The 17,921-nt window shown below is 40.9% G+C and overlaps 1 protein-coding gene across 2 annotated transcripts in view; it reads right to left on the bottom strand.

Annotated features, from left to right (window-relative positions):
- Positions 1-3,467: 3,467 nt before the first annotated feature.
- LOC139296518 (extended synaptotagmin-2-like) overlaps positions 3,468-17,921 on the bottom strand; it is a 45,691-nt gene continuing 31,237 nt past the window's right edge. The window contains exons 9-24 of one of the 2 annotated variants that reach the window (XM_070918932.1): positions 17,003-17,123; positions 16,193-16,369; positions 15,402-15,484; positions 14,669-14,717; positions 13,876-13,965; positions 13,606-13,701; positions 10,300-10,362; positions 8,467-8,541; positions 7,463-7,549; positions 7,160-7,309; positions 6,369-6,790; positions 5,515-5,613; positions 5,292-5,423; positions 5,093-5,198; positions 4,827-4,876; positions 3,468-4,344 (exon numbers count right to left, since the gene is read on the bottom strand). In XM_070918932.1, coding sequence (XP_070775033.1) covers positions 4,299-4,344; positions 4,827-4,876; positions 5,093-5,198; positions 5,292-5,423; positions 5,515-5,613; positions 6,369-6,790; positions 7,160-7,309; positions 7,463-7,549; positions 8,467-8,541; positions 10,300-10,362; positions 13,606-13,701; positions 13,876-13,965; positions 14,669-14,717; positions 15,402-15,484; positions 16,193-16,369; positions 17,003-17,123 — 1,846 coding nt within the window. In that variant the 3' untranslated portion in view covers positions 3,468-4,298. The remainder of the gene's footprint in view (positions 4,345-4,826; positions 4,877-5,092; positions 5,199-5,291; positions 5,424-5,514; positions 5,614-6,368; positions 6,791-7,159; positions 7,310-7,462; positions 7,550-8,466; positions 8,542-10,299; positions 10,363-13,605; positions 13,702-13,875; positions 13,966-14,668; positions 14,718-15,401; positions 15,485-16,192; positions 16,370-17,002; positions 17,124-17,921) is intronic. The other variant, XM_070918933.1, reaches the window with a different exon arrangement.

Below are 17,921 nucleotides of genomic sequence, written 5' to 3'. Positions count from 1 at the left end.
CTGATAGCTGAGAAACAGAAAAACCTGCTGAACTGGAGGAAACAGTGATCACGAATACAGGAATAACATAACATGCCCTCACATGGAGTTCAAATGTGCAGGAGAAGATTGATGCCACTCTTACGACTGTACAGTAAATATGAAGACATCAGCAGTAGAAATACTTACTTACTTTGTTAGTAGAAAAGTATTATCATCAGCATATACAGGTGGGGCTTATTTTGTACTGTACATACTGCTGAGTAGCTTGTAAATGTCACCAAGGGATCAATAAAGTCTTCATCCACATTAATAGCCTACATCATGATTCATTTGTTGATTATATTTTGTATAATTGAATCTGAATTTGCAAAGTAACTAAAGTTATCACATAAATGTAGTGCGGTAAAAAGTCCAATATTTCCCTCTGAACTGTGGTGGAGTAGAAGTAGAAAGTAGCACTGAAGTACAAGTACCTGAAAATTGCTCTTACAAGTACAGCACTTGAGTAAATGTACTTACTTACTTTACACCACTGGCAGCTGGTTAGCTTAGCTTAGCATAAAGACTGGACACAGGGGGAAACAGCTAGTATCTCATTTGTTTTATCGACATAATGAAAATGAAAGCGTAACAGTAACGTGGTGGTTTCACAGACTGTTTCTTGGGGTTAACCAGGAGGCCCCTCATAGGTCAATATATCCATTTCCTTTTTAAAGAACATCATTTCAGTGACTTTTACTCGTTGCACACACAAACCTGGGGCCATGTAATATTCTGCCATGGGAACACTGTGCAAAATGCTCAGGGAGGGGGCCACCAGGTCCTCATAAGTATAGAAACACGTGTGTGTGGCCTCTCGGATGTCTCAGCATCATGATGCAGACGACACACAGGTTTATATATGAGTGTCATCGGAGGACTAGAGGACTGTGGTCTCACTCAGCTGACTGGTGACCGGATGTGCAAACGTTTCCTCCGATCAAAAGTCAGCGGACGTTCAAGACCTCAAACCAGGACAGAAATCTCAGCGTGGTCCTGGACTACAAATGGATCACAAAATCAGCCGACTATCGGCTCAAGAATCATCGAGACTGCCCTCACAAAGACCGGGAGAGACCACATCAGTGCAGGGGTGCGAATGAAACAACCTGAGAAGGAAATCTCACCGTTGGCTGGTGGACGTATGTAACCTGGGATGAGGGCTCTTAAGTAGACAAAGCTTCTTTTACGAGAGCCACTGATTTAAGCCCCGCTGTGCTGACTCGTACTTTACAACCCGCACGGGCACATTTATGAATCACCCGGCTACTGATCTGCTCCTGGAGCCCATCAGATTCCTGTTTGTGAGCATTTGGCTGCTTTTACCGTCATCTGATGGGATTTTAAAAACGTAAAGCAGGTCACTGCACTAAGATGGAGATGTAGCGCCCTCCAGTGCTGACTGACTGCACTAAGCTGTTTTAGATGTGACCACTAGAGGGCGTCTTTGTAATCTGGCAGTGACAGAAACACACACACACACACTGGACAGTAGATTTAAGTTAACTCAGAAGTGAAATCTGTATTTTACTCGTTGTTTTCTTGTTTGTATCCTTTGAAATCTGTATTTCTTGTTAACTCTTCAACTTCATTTAAACACTACAACTCTGCGGTTTATTGGCCAGATAATTGAATGTGTTGTGAAAGCCTCTGCAGTGATGAATGTAAAAACAACCGTCAGACGCCACAGTGCTGCACAGCTTCATGCTGCTATCGCCAGCTAAAGCTCTTTATTTGTTTTAAAAGACATTTAGGAGACATTCTCAAACATGGGGAACTGCTGTAGCATTTTGTCGGTTCTGTTTATACGTACATGTAAATATTCTCTACAAGTCGTGTGAATTTTAAGGCACAAGATAAATTAAGAAGACGGAGAAGACGAACCGCCTTTCAGAGGCAGAGCTCTCAAATCCGATGGCTTACCGACAAACGTTTTGATTCTTACAAAATAAAACACATACAAATAAAACAAGCTGGAAAACACAAATAAAAAAAACATTAAATGCAGAACGGCACAGTTTACATACATATATGTAAAATACTTTCTTGATGCGCGATGTGAACACAACAAGGCAAAAGTCCATATTTGTGTTTTGAAGGTCAAAGGTCACACTAGCCTCCTCTGTGTCAACACAACACTGCTGCTCTTTGGCTTTATGTGGCCGCATAGATAACATTTATTTAAAGATGTATCGTGTGTGTGTGTGTGTGTGTTCCTTACTGATATAAATCCCTTCTGAGCGAGTGCTGTCACGTCAAAGCAAAGTGTGGATATGAACCGCGTGACGAAAAAGTGTATGTACAGGAAACAAAAAAAAGGTAAATGTCATTTTCAACACTAGTCTGTGTCTTCAGACTCAACAACAAATAAGACAAAACAACGTGTTGAAAATGACACGTCATGACAAGTTAAGACTAAAGTTGTTTCATAAACGATTGCATCACAATATCAACCTGACTGGAACAAACACCCTCCTGTGAGCCTCTCGGGCAAAATGTGTCATTCATTCATTCTTAGGAAGAAAATGTCAAATTCTTCTCACTTTTTAAAGCCACCATATGTGGAAATTTCAGAAGTTTTTGTTTGTGGAAATCCTGGTGAAATGTGGTGCACCTCACCTCCGAGTTGGTGCAGGTGTGTAAATGGTTCATTCTCATATAAAAGGGTTATATACCAGCTGATAAAAATAAAAACATTAAGAACAAATACTGTCCACACTCACTTTCATTCCAGTTGTTCTACTGCAGATGTTTTGCATTAAAAGATTACTAATAAAGGGGAAAGGTGGAAGACTTTTACTGTGAAAAATTGGCAGGAAGTGATTCTTTTCTTTTCTTTACGGTAGCTTAACTGATCGAGAAAAAAACTGCAAAGTGGAACGACTTGAATTAAAGAATAAAAACTGCATTTCTGTCAGAGCGTCACACTGCTGAGTGTGATGTTATTCTGCTGTTGAACTGGTGGAATTAATAATGTGGAAATTTACATTTTCAACTCAACTTACAAACACGACAGGTAAACGTGGTCCGGTCAGGTCTGGTTCTCTCTTAATACTTCCACTGGAGGGCGCCAAAGTGGAGAATTTTAAACTTGTACACATGGTGGCTTTTAAATGGATGAAGAATCTGTGGAAGATTTTTAATCAGTTAATTTAAGGAAATAATGAGCTAAAAGGAATAGCTCAACATTTTGAGGAAAGGATGATTTTCTTTTTCTCACCAATATTTGGATGAGAAGATCAATAACACCCCCGGTTAAATATAAAGTCAGCTGTAGCTGACAGACACAGAGTGGTGTCTTCTGATCTAACTCAGCGAGAAAGTAAAAAATATCAAACTACTCCTTTAAAGCATATTATCTATATTATTTCAAGACTTCACACTTTTTTTAATTTATAACTTTAATTTATATTTTATATCTTTTTTTTTCAATTTGAGGTAAAAAATTAAAACAATGTTTAAATTGCAACTAAGAGTAAAGATGATCCCAATACATAAAAAAAACACAGATGTGCAAATATTCAGTTTGAAAAACGAACAGGTAACACTTGACAACCTTATTTCAGTGTAGCAACAGGTGTATTAACAGAACAAACTAAACAAATAGGTATTATCTTTAACACATTAGTGTACTTGCAGTTCTTTTCACTTGGTTAATACACACATTAGTACAGTGGAATAAAGCTGCGTTACCGAAAGCCATGAAATTCTTCTCGTCTCTTTGGGGGGCGACCGCCCGCCCGCTCGCTCTGCTTCAGTAACGTTGTCCAGAATGTTTTTCATTAAAAAAAGATCTAATCAAATAAAATAAAATTACAAATAAAACAATCATTTGGCCAAGTCTCTTGTTTCTAGAATACGTCTGTTTTTTTTCCAGCGTCTTTGAATATATTTACAAACTTGTACATCGCCGTTCTTTACCGAAAAAAAATAGGCTGCTTTCCTCTACATCTGTTATAGTTTATAAATATGGAATATAGACTTCCACAGCAGTGATATATAGTATTCTACATGTTGTATACTCCCTTTAGTCTATCAGCCTTTCACTTCTTAAAGGGGAGGTTGGCCTTGCGACTGATGTGATTAAATGAATGTCAGAAGCTGCTTTTCTGTTTGCTTTGACAAGTTACAAGTCATGAAAATTAAAAACAAACAAAGCCGTACTGCAGACGTCAGTGGAAGTGTCTAGAGTGGAAGTGTGTTGATATGATGGTGATGATGATGATGACGATGGTGGTGATGGTGGTGGTGGTGGTGATGGTTCCCCTCGTTTTCGTCTATAGTTGGTGAGGCTTCGTCTGGCCATCTTCACTCAGCTCATACCTGCAGGAGGAGAAAGATTACGAGTCAGAACTCTGGGGTTTGAATACCACAACTGTTCAGCAAACAAGTACTTCATTTACACTGCAAACAGCGACTGTGAGGCTGTAAAAATCCTCTAACAGTGGAGCTGCAGATGTTAGCATGACAACAACACCCGGAGCCAGACGTCTCCTCTGAATCTAAAGCAAAGGCAGCAACAACGAAGCAGCTGCAGGGACACGACGTTAGAGCTGCATCTACTTTCATTTTATGAGCGACAATATCTTTTTCTTTTTAATACAATGATGATTCATCGGAGTTAAACCACCTGTTCTGCAGCCCTGATAGAAGAGAATTTGATATGAGATTCAAAGACTGATTCTGTTTTCTTGACATGTATTTAAAGTGAGCTTTGTGTTGAGCTGTTGTCACTTGATGGTTGTGTTTTCACATCCCGATAAATGACTCAAGAACACTCGACAAGCGGGAGAAATAAGACTGACCATTGTGTCCAACCCTTATTGATGTCCTCGTGGGTCAAATCCACCAGAACCTGATGAGAAAAGACAACAAGTTTGTTTCGCTGACAGAAATAAAGACAGAATTTACTGCATACATTTAAAATCTGAAATATTATGTCCAGACTAATCAACTATACTTCAAACACTAGTTTAAGTTTCTAAATGCAAAAGATGTAAGTCACCAGGGTTTAAACAAACATCGAGAGGGAAGTGACCCTTTTATCTTCCAGTCCAGTGAAGATCTGTACCTTTCCCAGGAGGCCTTTGTGTTTGGAGAGCAGACCTCCACCGTTCTTCACTGCAACATCCAGAGTCCGCCTGTGGAGCTCCACGAGGGAGACTGTGAACTCAAACCTGACCGGACAGACAGACAGAGGCTCAACAACAGGTTATCTTAGGTTATAAGTTGTCTTCCAGAACAAGCGGAAGCAGAACAGCGGGACTCACGTCTGATCGTAAACTGGGTTGAGGGTTTTCTTGAACGTGTGAGTTTTCCTCCGGCCCGACCTCCGTTTGTCAGGAAGCAGGTATAGGCGGACATAAGGATCTGATCCATGGTCAGTGAACGCTATCAGGTTTCTGTGGAGGCAAACGAATGAAAGTTACTCGAGAGTGAAAACCTTATAAAGTGTGTTTTTGGAAGAAAGCCCCCACTCTTATTGGTCCGTACCTGCAGGCGTGAACGACCACGATGAGTTTGTTCCTCTGGGAGCTGTGTCTGACTGTCAGCTGGACCTCGCCCAGCGGGAAATAACTGGGGCCTGAGCCGCTGCGGGGGGAGAGGAGGGGCAAACACATCAAAACCAGCACCATTTTCAAGACTCAATCCCACGTACACACTCCTGCTGCACCAAATACTCACTAGAGCACCGAATGTGGATTAATCTGCCCCTGAAAATAGTCCCCGACAAACGCAGTATTTCCTCCCGTTTGAGTAAAGTTTGCTAAAAACTGTCCAGCAGTTTTAGGAAATTACTGAGCCTTTAAATGAAAATATATTCATATTTAAAGATTTACATCTTCTGTAGGGACCAATGAGTTTGAGAGTATTGAGAGACGGACTGACACATCGCGGGTTTTGGTCTTTTAATGGGATTTGTTGACAATAAAAAAACTGAATAACGACAGCCTTCCTGTGTCTTTTAATTATTCTTTTGTTGGTTCATCACAAACATAATCAAACATTGAAATGTCAACGTTTTTCGTGCAAATGGGTTTGTATCCCTCCCCTTCTGTCCCAGTTTGCACAAGCTAAAGCGTAGGCTGAAGAGCATTAAGAAAAGCATTACCCAAGATTTTTTTATTTTATTTTAATTCCCGGTAGGATCAGAGAGAAAAGTCTGGAATTCTACAGTGAAATTAAGCCTTAACCCCTCCTTTCAATGCAGAAATGGTATTAGATGCCTGTCATGGACGCCAGCGTATATTTTCCACGGACATAAAGACATTAAGACATTTGTTCGGCACACGGTCAGACAGACAGTTGGATCATTGGACGGATAAATAGATATGATTGGTTGATACTTTTGCAGCTGCTGGAGTCTCAGCTGCAGCTCCTGAGCGGCGTAGGGGTTGGAGATGTCCGATGCGATGCTGGGTGTCGGTTCTTTGCTTCCGGCCAGGTACTGCTGGGAACCAGAGATGGCCAGGTTGGAGGTGCTCCTCCCGGTCTCCGCCAGGCCGTGACCTCCTCCTCCTCCACCCAGCCCCAAGTCCGTGCTTCCCGGAGGCCTAAAGGTCTCATCGCCGTCCCTCCGCCGGTTCAGCAGGTCCTGGGCCGACACGGAGGAAGAGCGGGGGATGTTGGAGGTAGAGGAGGGAGGCTTCGGGGAGTCAGAGGAGACGGAGGGCCGCGGGGTGGGGTTGGAGGAGCTGGCCTTGCGGACCTGCACGGAAGACGGGTTGGAGTCTGAGGATGAGGATGTGCTCTTCTCCAAACACAACACCTGAAAATAAACACACAAGAGAACAATGAGGATCTTTCATTCCTTCATCCATGTTCTGTGTGGACAGTTAAAGACTCAGGCAAGAAAAAAATACAAAAGGTTCATAAACTAGTAAAATTCTAATTTTAATCTTGATGTCAGGTGATGCAACTGAGCTGCTTTCCAGTAAACGTAGTACGAGTCTTACTTTCCCAGGATCTCAAACCACAGGGTCCACTTTACTGCCCGGTTTGGGATTTTAAAAAGCTTCCAAAGTCTTGAAGCAAAAGTGAGCTAAACCATTTCACTAACAGCGCTGAATGTGTGTCGTGTCAAAGGACTATTTTATAGGACTGTCACTCAGAGAACATCATCTGCAGGGTGTCGCACCCGCAGAGCCATCTTCATCTTGAGGGTGCAGCTCGGTCCGGAGTTCTTCAGGGGGAAGCGCTGGTTCAGCGTCATCTGCTCCGCCTCCAGCAGGCGACTCAGAGGCAGCGTCAACGTCCCCAACGAGCACTCGTGTTTTTCATCCTTCACCTAAAAGACACAAAAACATGAGCTGACAGGATAATATCAGCCACAGCTCACAGCTCTCAGATTTAACTGCTTATTAACATGAAACTGGAGCAGCAGTGAACCATTAAAAGTTACGCAAATATAACTTTAGTGTTACTAAAGACGCCTCCATACCTCAACTTCCAACTCTTGGCTTTTGGGGTTGTGGATGAGGAAGGTGAAGGCTTCCTCCCACACCGGTTCATTGGTCTTATATCTGGTCTGGAAGAGGACACAACAGAGGGGGAGTTAGAGGGAAGGGAACATACCAAGGATAGACGACACCCTGACAGACGGCAGCCAACTGCAAAACGGCTCATTCTTATGTAATTGTTAGTAATTTTGGTTGCAAAATGTAAGTTACTAATTTGTTAAGACTGTCTGAACACAGTTATTAGTGGCAGCTACAGTTGAAATGTGTTTCAGTCAAAGTGTATTCACAGTTTCATAAGCCTGTTTCTTACCAAAGACAAACTGCTTCATTTATCAAACAGCTAATATATAATTTATCGTATAGGTGTGAGATATATGCTTATTTTCTTTCTTTGGGAGAGTGAGATGAGAAGATCGATAGGACGAGGTTAGCCTAGCTTAGCATAAAGACTGGCAGCGGGAGGAACAAGCTAGCCTGGCTCTGCCCAAAGTGAAAACACATGCCTGTAAACTTTTCTAGAGCTCACAGACGAACACATCTTATGTTTTTGTGAACTTTGTAAACAAACAGAAATTTAAAAATCAATTTGTGGTTTTGGGGTTAATCCGCCTGCAGCATCCCTGGCTACAGTGTGGGTGTCCTGTAGTTTTTACATTTCAGTTTTCAGATTAAAACAATGGTAATTAGTGAGTAAAAGCTAGACTACAGTAGCTGTTTGCAGTCTTTATGCTAAGCTAGGCTAACCACATCCTGACTCCTGCTTTGTAATTAACGCACAGACATGAGATTTATATCGATCTTCTCATCTCATCCTTGGAAAGAAAGCAAATATACTATTATATTATTAAGTATTTTGTCACTTCAAAGTCACATTGGCCGAAGTTTTAATGCTTTTTGAGATGAGAGGATACACAAGATACACAAGGAATATACTGAATCAAATTAATGGTGGTGGGTATGAATGTGGAGCATGTCGGGGTCTCACCTTGCTCTCGAAGGACTTGTGTCCCACTGTGAACTGGACAAATGGACTGGGATCGCTGGTCACTTTTTTACCGGACTGCAGAAGAAGAAAAACAGGTTTCATAAACAAGAAAGAGCGATGGCTAACAAGGCGTTAGCAAACTCTACTAGCATTCATGACTTTCACTCTGAAAAAAAAAAAAATCTTTTTTTACTTTATGAAAACACAAAAAGTAGTTTGACAACAGTTTACAGTTTAATTAGCAAAGAACTCCTTTACAAAAGATGCATTGATGGAGTAAATGGAGTTTATAACTCATCTTGCATCTTTTTTTATGTAAAATGATCAGATTAAACATGCAATTAGTCTCTAAAACTTCTAAAATGAGCATTCAAAATTTGCATTTTGAGCTCAAGCAGCGTCATTTTTGGGCCTGTGATGTCACAACTTTACCATGATACCAAACTATTTGTCACAGGAACAACATGTGTTGCTTTTTATGGGAAGGGATTAAGCAGTAAAGTACATCAGGTAAAAGTCACTGTGTCTCCGAACCAGGAAGTCTGGGAAACACATCAGATCAGTTTCAAAGAAAAGATCAATCAAAAGTGTAAATGTACTTTGGACAACAATGTTGTTATTTACAACACACATTGTTAGACACGGTGCACGGTTTTAGTCAACAAACATGATTAGTGGAGTTTGTTAATGATTTCACAACAACAGTCAGTAAGTGCAGGTCCAGTAAGTGAAATCGGAGCCACGGCAGCGCCCCCTGCTGGGCACATCACCAAGGGAGCTTTAATTCTGTTCACACATTACTTAATGAGCTTGAAAGTTTTCAATAATATTTGGGAATATTCACATCTTTAAGATCCACTCCCTGATATTTTCACAGTGCGCTAAAGTGTTCCAGAATCCCCAAACTTTCCACCAAATTCAACGAGTGTTCAACATGTAAACAGAGAGCTGTGAAATGAAGGCGCTGTCTTTAGTAGGAAAAGAAAATTAGGAAGTTTATCTATAATTTCCAATGTCAATAGTCCTTATTGCATTTACTTTTCAAAATAAAACCACCAAATACTTTTTAAACTTTATCAATATGTTGAATCAGCTTTGTGACCTTTGGGTTATTATTATACAGTACTGTTTAAAAGGTCGAAGGGCGTCGATGGAAATACATCTGCATTACTTTACAGCAATAAGCAGCCATCTGTATTATGCAGCTGTTAAAAGACTTCATCTGTGTGCTCAATTCAAACTACAGTGTTTACTATGTGGCCAAAAGTATGCAGACACGTTCGGGTACTTTTGTTCTCTTGTTGCTGTTTTTCCTGGTTTCGTAAAAGGTCCCTTAGTTCCAAGGACAGGAAATCTTAATGCAACAGCACACAATGATATTTTAGACGATAGTGTGTCAACAGTTTGTCCTTTTCCTGTTTCAATAAGACGTAAATAAATGGTTCTCCCAGTTTAGTGTTGAAGAACTTGACTGTCCTGCACAGAGCCCTGACCTCAACTACGTCCCAACACCTTTGGGATGAACTGGAACGCCGACTGGGAGCCAGACCTGACCACCTAACATTAGTGCTGGACCTCACTGACGCTCTTGTGGCTGAAAGGGAGCAAATCTCTGCAGCCCGGCTCCAAAATCTGTTGTCATGACTGAAACCAGAGAAGTGGAGGCTGTAGCACGTTCCACAATCACACATGGGTGTAATATTTGGGTGTTCGCATACTTCTGGCCATCCGGTGTAAACATGAGCTGAGTGTGTGAGCGCTTGTCTCTGTGTTCTTGTGTATCCCTCCTGGGTGTCTGAGTCGTATGGGTGTACTTTGTTACCGTGTCGTTACCTTGATGGCCTTACTGATCGAGGCCTTCTTCAGCCCCGCTTGGTTGAACTCTAACGGATTGCGCTTTGATTTTCCCCCAGGGACAAGGCAGGAGAGAGCAAACAACACAGAAACACACACATACACACCAGCAGGTTATTAGGGAAAAGAGGGGCATGCAGGGAGGAGGAGGAGGAGGAGGAGGAGGAGGAGGAAGACAGAACACACCGGGACCGCCGGCATCACCAAATGTTGGGACACAACGAGACACACAGAGAGACAACATGGATGATCACATGGTTAATGTCACTCCCCAATTAAATATGGACAGGAGGTCAAAACTGGAGTCCGATCAATACTGGATTTATGGGGCAGATATTGATGATTGATATTGAAGAAACGAATAATGATATATTGCAACACTGACTGTCGATTATCTCTCAAATGCATCCGTTAAAGAGTTGTGGTAATGGTATATTATTGGTACACTGGAGTTTTTCCAGTTGAACAATAAACCTGCAGGCCAGATTACATTTAGAAAACTAGAAATTTAACTATTATGAATATTAACTACAATTTAAAATACAACATATATTACATTTTTATTTTCAACAACACGGTTGAACATGCAGCATATCAAACATTTATAAAAAGCGGTTTGTCTTGGGTCTCTGTTATGTTATGTTATATCTGCCATAAATCAATGTGCAAAAGTATTGGTTGGACTCCAGTCAAAATACCACAGCATTAGATGGGAATAAATGAAAATCAGAGGAAAGGAATCATTCTGACTGAGAAGAAGCTGAGATGGTTTTCTGTTGTGGTGATAATTGGGTGACATTTATGTATTCATAGTGATAAAGTCCATAGATATTCAAGCCAACTCCTTCTCTTGCAGAAGGTCATTAACGACACATTGCATCGAGTGTTTCACCGCGTTTTACAAATTGCAAAGAATCAAAGACTTGGCAACAACAAAAGTATCCGATGCCGTCGTCATCCGATCACACCGGGACACATGATGCTAAGTCAATGTATCTCAGAGTGATAGATAGAGCATCAGTTACTGGATTTTCTGGTTTGAAATGTGAAACTGGAGTGGAGTTAAACTGGTTTTAATTAAATTGTACAGAACTTCATTGTTTCTTCTCCTCCTGTTCAGCTTTGATCCAACATGAATTAATGGGTCTGAAAAAACTCAATCCAGCTCATGTCAGATCACTGATGAGATCACAGGTAAGATTTTTAAGCAATACACAGACTTGTTGACAAGTAAGCAGTTTGATTAAAGGGGCATTAACTCATCGGTGACACCTGCTGGCAAACAGTCAGAACTGCATTACTTATTTAAGCGTTAACATCAGCTGATGTTCACCTCAGATAAGACATTTCCTGTCAAAAGGTCTGCGTATCTCTTTAAAGTTACATTTTCATGGAGCGGTAACCATGTGCTGCCCCCTGGTGGCAGAGTTGGGGTGAACCGCCACAGGGGAGACTGATGGGGGGAAAACCTGTTCACACACGATGGACTTATACAGGAAGGACGGAGGGAAAGCAATCCAGAGAATTCACCCTCCCTGCTCTCAGTGTCTCAGGATGATCTAAATGCATTCCTTCCTCTCAAAATAAAGGAGACAAAGCACGAATCTGCTACAACAACATACAGAACAAATCATTCTTAAAGACTGTTTAAACCTGCCTGAGACAAATATTCATCAACAACACGACGAAGAGGAGACGTTTGAGAGACGACATGTTCCTCGGCTTTGTAATCAGTCAAACTCAGACGAAAAATATTCATAACAAATAATGATATTAAGGAATTCAGCTCATGCAGTAGTATGGATTCATGCTCATCAGGCAAACAGTTCAAACCTTTGCTTCTTTTTTAAAAAACAAACACGAGCAAAAGTAAGAAAAAGGAACACGACCTGTAGCTGAGGTCATCACACCTCGACCAAACTACTAATGCAGAAAACTCACAAATAAGGTCCTATAGAGAGAGGCAGTGTTCTCACAAAACACGAGGCCCGCCGCCCGCCTCTCTTTTAAGTAGCCAGAGCCCAAGTTCCCCTCGAAGACGCTCTTCAGAGAGAGGGGGAGGAGGTGAGGAGGAGACAGGAGAAGCAGAGAAGAAGAGGAGGCTGAAAAGAGGAAGGTGAGGCCTGCACTACAGAGTTCAAATGCTAAAAAAATGAAGCTCTTTAAACTAGAAGATAGTGTGACGATAACACTGATCCCGTAGTACCAACGGTGGAGGGAGTATTCAGATACTTTACTTACGTAAAAGTACCCTGTAAAATACTCTGTTACAAGTAAAAGTCCTGCACTGAAGTATGTACGTATAATCAGGAACATTTACTTAAAGTATTAAAAGTAAAAAAGCAGAAGATGGCCCCTGTGACTGGATGCTATCATATATTATATCATTAGATTATTATTACTTATGCATGAATGTAAAAGCAGGATTTTACTGTTGCAGTTGGTTATTCTTCTATTCTTAATAAGCATTTTATATGTATGAAACACGGAGACACCTGCCGCACTAATAATGTCATTAACTAATTGTGACAGCAGTTAAATCAACTTCCTGACACGAATGAACACAAGAACAGGATATAGCATCGAAGAAAATGACAATTTCAGCGTATTTAATTGTTAAAGTGCATTAACGTGAAATACTTGAGCCCAGAAAAACACACATACACAATAATAATAATAACTTGCTTTCCTGTTTGAATTGAAACAATGTGAATATAGCACTGTTGCAACAGAATTCACTATTATCTGATTTGTTAAAGTCTCGTTTGTACTGCACCTTTAAGATGAGATGGAGTAAATAACAGAAAAGCAGGTCAGAAAAGAAGAGGGACTGAGGTGAACACACGCAGCAAACTGGAACCGACAAGCAAAAATACTGGAAGGCAAATACACTTCATCAGTTCCCGAGAATGAGAGTGTTTGTTTTAGTGAAGTATTCTGTACAGCTGACGATGTTCTCAATTACACAAAAAGACAAAACGAAAAAGGGCATAAAAGCGTTGACCACACAGCAACGAAGGCGACAAACTGCAGCTCCAATTTATGCCAGAAAAACAAATAAATATGAGAAAACACTGGTTTCAAAAACAAACTTTCAGCAACATGAACGACAGACAGAAAAGGCTCCAGGTTTCAATACTGCAGCTACGCCAGATGTTTCAGCCTCCAGGTGTTCCTACGGCTAACAGAAGCACCTATAGATCACCATGATCTGTAATGAATATCGACAAAACTGGATATCATTGATGCAGGTGCACGCCGGGAAGTTCGACCTGACTGACTTACCGGCAAGTTTCTGGCCGAATCCAGGAAGACGACAAGCAGCGCAGACGACAGGCCGTCGTTGGCTTGACCCCGATCAGCTTTGATGCTCCCCAGTGCCTGTGAGGACCAAAGAAAAACGATGCGTTTTCTGTGAGGTTTCGTGGGAAGAACATGGCACAAGTTTACAGGTCTATCGCCAAGTTCCCAGAGTCTAAGATAACGAATAGCTTCATAATTTAAACAATCTGTTCAGTTCAAGCAGTTTCTGGAAGTGAAGCAGAGGCTCTGTACCTGGTCCAGCTTCTCAGGTGTGGGCAGCAGAGATAACCACTCCAGTCTGAGGTGCAGCTTCCCTGTAGCCACATCTTGCATTTCAAACCACTGAAGGCAAAGAAATGGTCCTCGTTAATATCAATACCACAGTACAGATATACAATATGTATATATTAAGAGAGGGCTTGACAAAAAGAGCGTAAAGTGACGGAGACGAAAACTCTTGAACTGAGCGGAGGTTTATATCCACGATATGTTGTGTATGTGGCACAGATTTGAATCTGGGATTTGAAGATATACTCAACAAAAGTGATTTTTGTAAAGATGAAGATGCAATAATGTTTTTTTAGGATTGTTCATACATGACAGCAGTCTGGAAGAAAACTGCAGAACATCTTCCTTATCAGGAAAAATGAAATAATATAAGAAACCACAAATGTTTTTTTGCACTAAGAAAATATCATGTATTATTTTATTTCATATCTGTAAGTCTAAATGTTATAAATGTCTCCCATCTTTTAATAATCAAAACAATAATTAGATATGTATATATACATATGCAATTGATCTGATTTATGAATGATTAAAACTGATTAAAGTTACATAAAGTATACCTTTCTTTCTTTCTTTTCTTTGTTTAAATGTATTTAAAAACAAATCAAAATTAAAACTACATCATTCGTCCGTCATGGCTGAAAATGAAAACTTTTGAGTGACAGGTGACACCACATTAATGACACTTCACTGTATGAAAAAACTCCTGCTTCAACGCAGCATTTGAGTCTGAACCGAAGAAAGAGGTGCAGATTACCTCATCGACCTTCTGTTCCTTCTGGAGCTCGGCCACGTCGATCATCAGACTGAAAAACAAACCATATGAAACTTTGACCGGGGGCTTCTGAACGAGGCTTTTTCTCACTCGCTGCACTCATTAAACACATCGGTGAAAGCTCCCCTTCGCTGTCAGAGGCCCGGCCCTTTGATGAGATGAGTGTGAAATCCCATTACACAAACTCTGTCTGACAAATATACTTCTTAGAAGATGTTAAAAACACAGTATACAGAAAACATACGGTACTCAGGTAATCTATAAACCACCAAACACGTATGTGCAGCTATCCTTACTGCAGTATACATTATAGTATGTACTGTTCAACTTTCCCATTTATTAACAAAGTCAACCCGAAATGTTGAATTACTGTTAAGTACTAAATGTCATTTGTATAAAATATCAAAAAGTAGTAAAAATTTCCAGATTTGCAATTTCCCAGAACCCAAGGTGACGTTTTGTCCACCCAAATATATTAAATTTATAATAATGTAAGACAGAGAAATCTTAGGTGAGAAGTTCATTTACATTTTACAAAATAATCATCCGTAAAAACAGTGACTTAAAGAAATCACGAGTTATAAGAGACAGAATGTAGTGTTGATGTCTTTTAGATTAACAAAGGTTAGAGGACGTCAGGAGAGCGAGACAGAGCGTAGTGGGCAGAGTGGGCAGAGTTATAACAGGAGTGTTATTTTTCAAACAGAAGCCGTACTTTCCCAGGAAGTCGTCTTTATCCGTGTCTTCATCAAACAGCTCAATCTCCAGATTTTGTCCCGTGTGATCGTACACCAAGGCCTGAAAGTACAAATAAACACATTAACACAGGACTGATGTAGACCTGACAGATGGAGGATCGGTCCTCGGATCCACTTGAAAACACTCTCAAGGTGTGTTCAGACCAACAACTGAACTATATTTTGAATTCCGTTTATTCCTAATTTTCAGATTCTTTAAAGTCCCCAAATCAATGTGTGTTCCTTTTCTTAGTGAGTTTGTTTATTTGTCATGCAGTACAGTTAAGACTGCTCGATGTGTAGACTGTCTTCATCGTGAAAATCGCCTTATTAAAAAATGAGTTGAGAAAATGAGAAAAGACTTTATTTTCTGTCACAGTGTAATAAAAAACACAGATGAAACTTACTTGTGACAGGAAATGTCATTTAAGTTCAGGGAAAAAAACTCAAATATTTGTGTAATATTCTTATTTATCTAATGTTTAATACTAATATTCAGCCCTATTATAGACAGAAATTATTATTATTATAATCAGTACCTTGTGATTATTACTAATCAGTGGATACCTGCTGGAAATATCTGTAGTCTTGAAAGCATGGCTGCTGTTTAACGTTCTACCACGTTCTACCACGTTCTACCACTTCACTGCAGGTGAACCAGAAAGAAAGGTTCTTCATTTTGATGAGATCCATGGATCCATATGTATATTTTTAATGACATAAAAAAGAAATAAAAATGATCAATTATATGACCTCACTTGTCGCTCACCTCGTACACTTCGTTCCATTTGGGGTGGACGGTCTCGTGGATGACTTTGCTCTGGAAGAGCTGGGTCCCGACCTGGACGACTCCGTACGGGTCGGACTTGCCTTTGATCAGCCCTCCTAGGAACTTGTCTTTCCCAAGCAGGTCCTGGGCCTCGATGAGGTGGATCCTCAGGACGCCCTGAGGAGACAGTGAGAGGGTGAGATGAGGCTGGACCAGGAGAGGGAGGAACAAGCAGACCGTCTCTGAAATAATTTTACATTTTAGTGTTCACGGAGAAGTGACGATTCTTCACAATAACCAAAAACCACATACAGGTGGAACTGTGACAAAGCCTCAAGGCTGAATCCAAAGGTCAGCTCTGAGTGTTGTTAGTAACCATCTGACGATCTGGAAGGGGAGTCAGTGTTCAGATAAAAATAGACGGGGGAAGTTAGCAGTTTCCCTGCTTGCTCATAAAGAACAAGATGAGTAGTTTACTCTAAAAAAAGAAGAACATTTTGATGTAATGACGCTTAAAGTAGAAACCAGAGCAGTGATGTTTTGAGTCACCATGGAGCTGAAGTTAGTGGTCGTTCTGTTGATTAAAAACTTTAGTCAAAGGCGTAATCAAAGATGTCAGCCTGGGCAGGATTTAAAATACAATACAAAGCAATGAATATTAACTTAGGACCATTAAAACTGACAATAAACTCTCTGCGTAGGTTCTGTTTCAAGGGACATTTACTGATTCACTACGAGCAGTAAAGTTCAGGCAGGTGTGTGTGTGTGTGTGTGTGTGTGTGTGTGTGTGTGTGTGTGTGTGTGTGTTACCTTGGGCATGGGGAAGCGTAGCTGGGCCAGTTGGGCCTCTCCCACCAGAGGGATGGTGATGCGGTTGGGCAGGACCACGAAGCTGTAGATGATGTCCTGGATGATGTTGTCACACAAACCACTGAGACAGATGGATGGAGAGAGGGAGGGATGGAGGGAGAGAGGGAGGGGGGGAGAGAGGGAGGGAGGGGGAAAGGAGAACAAATGTTGAGAGAGAGAAGAAAAGGAAAGAAGAAAAAAAACATGGAAGCCAAGGAGGCGCAATTACTACAGATTAAAAGCCAGAAAAGACAACAGTAAATCAACAACAGAAAAATCATTAACCAGCTTTCAAACAACCTCCATTTACAAACACTCTTGGTCAAAACTGTGAAAAGCATTGCAATGTTTTTTTTTGGCCTGCATCTGCAGCCGTCTACATGTCCACACACACACACACACACACACACACGTGTAACAACAAGCTCATACATACAAAAACACACACAGACACACACACACAATGTAGTCCTCTCTGGTTGCAGACACTATTTATATAAGACTCACATGTTGATTAACAGGATGAAAGACGATCCTGACTGATCCTAACAGGAAACAACCAGCATGTACATTAAACCAACGCTAAACCTCACAGCTGGTGTTTAGACACGATGTAACAGTAGCGCGGTACGTGCACGCCACGAGCACAGGCGTGACGTGATACATGTTTCTGACGGCTGCTACATTCTGATGGGTTTGTGGAAATATCAGCTGTTTCCAAATTCAAACCAGAGGGAAGAGAAAAGACTGACTAAAAGGGTCAGTCCACCCTAAACACATCCTCTCACTTACCTCTAAGTTGTATCTGTCTGCATCATAATACAATGGAAGTGAATGGAGTTTAATTTGTGGACATGCCACAGAAAACAGCGTACAGTGT

Source organism: Enoplosus armatus, chromosome 14 (genome assembly GCF_043641665.1).
Source record: "Enoplosus armatus isolate fEnoArm2 chromosome 14, fEnoArm2.hap1, whole genome shotgun sequence".
Classification (NCBI taxonomy): Eukaryota; Metazoa; Chordata; class Actinopteri; order Centrarchiformes; family Enoplosidae; genus Enoplosus; species Enoplosus armatus.
Note: the sequence above shows the minus strand (reverse complement) of the source record. Positions and strands in the feature narration are given on the sequence as shown.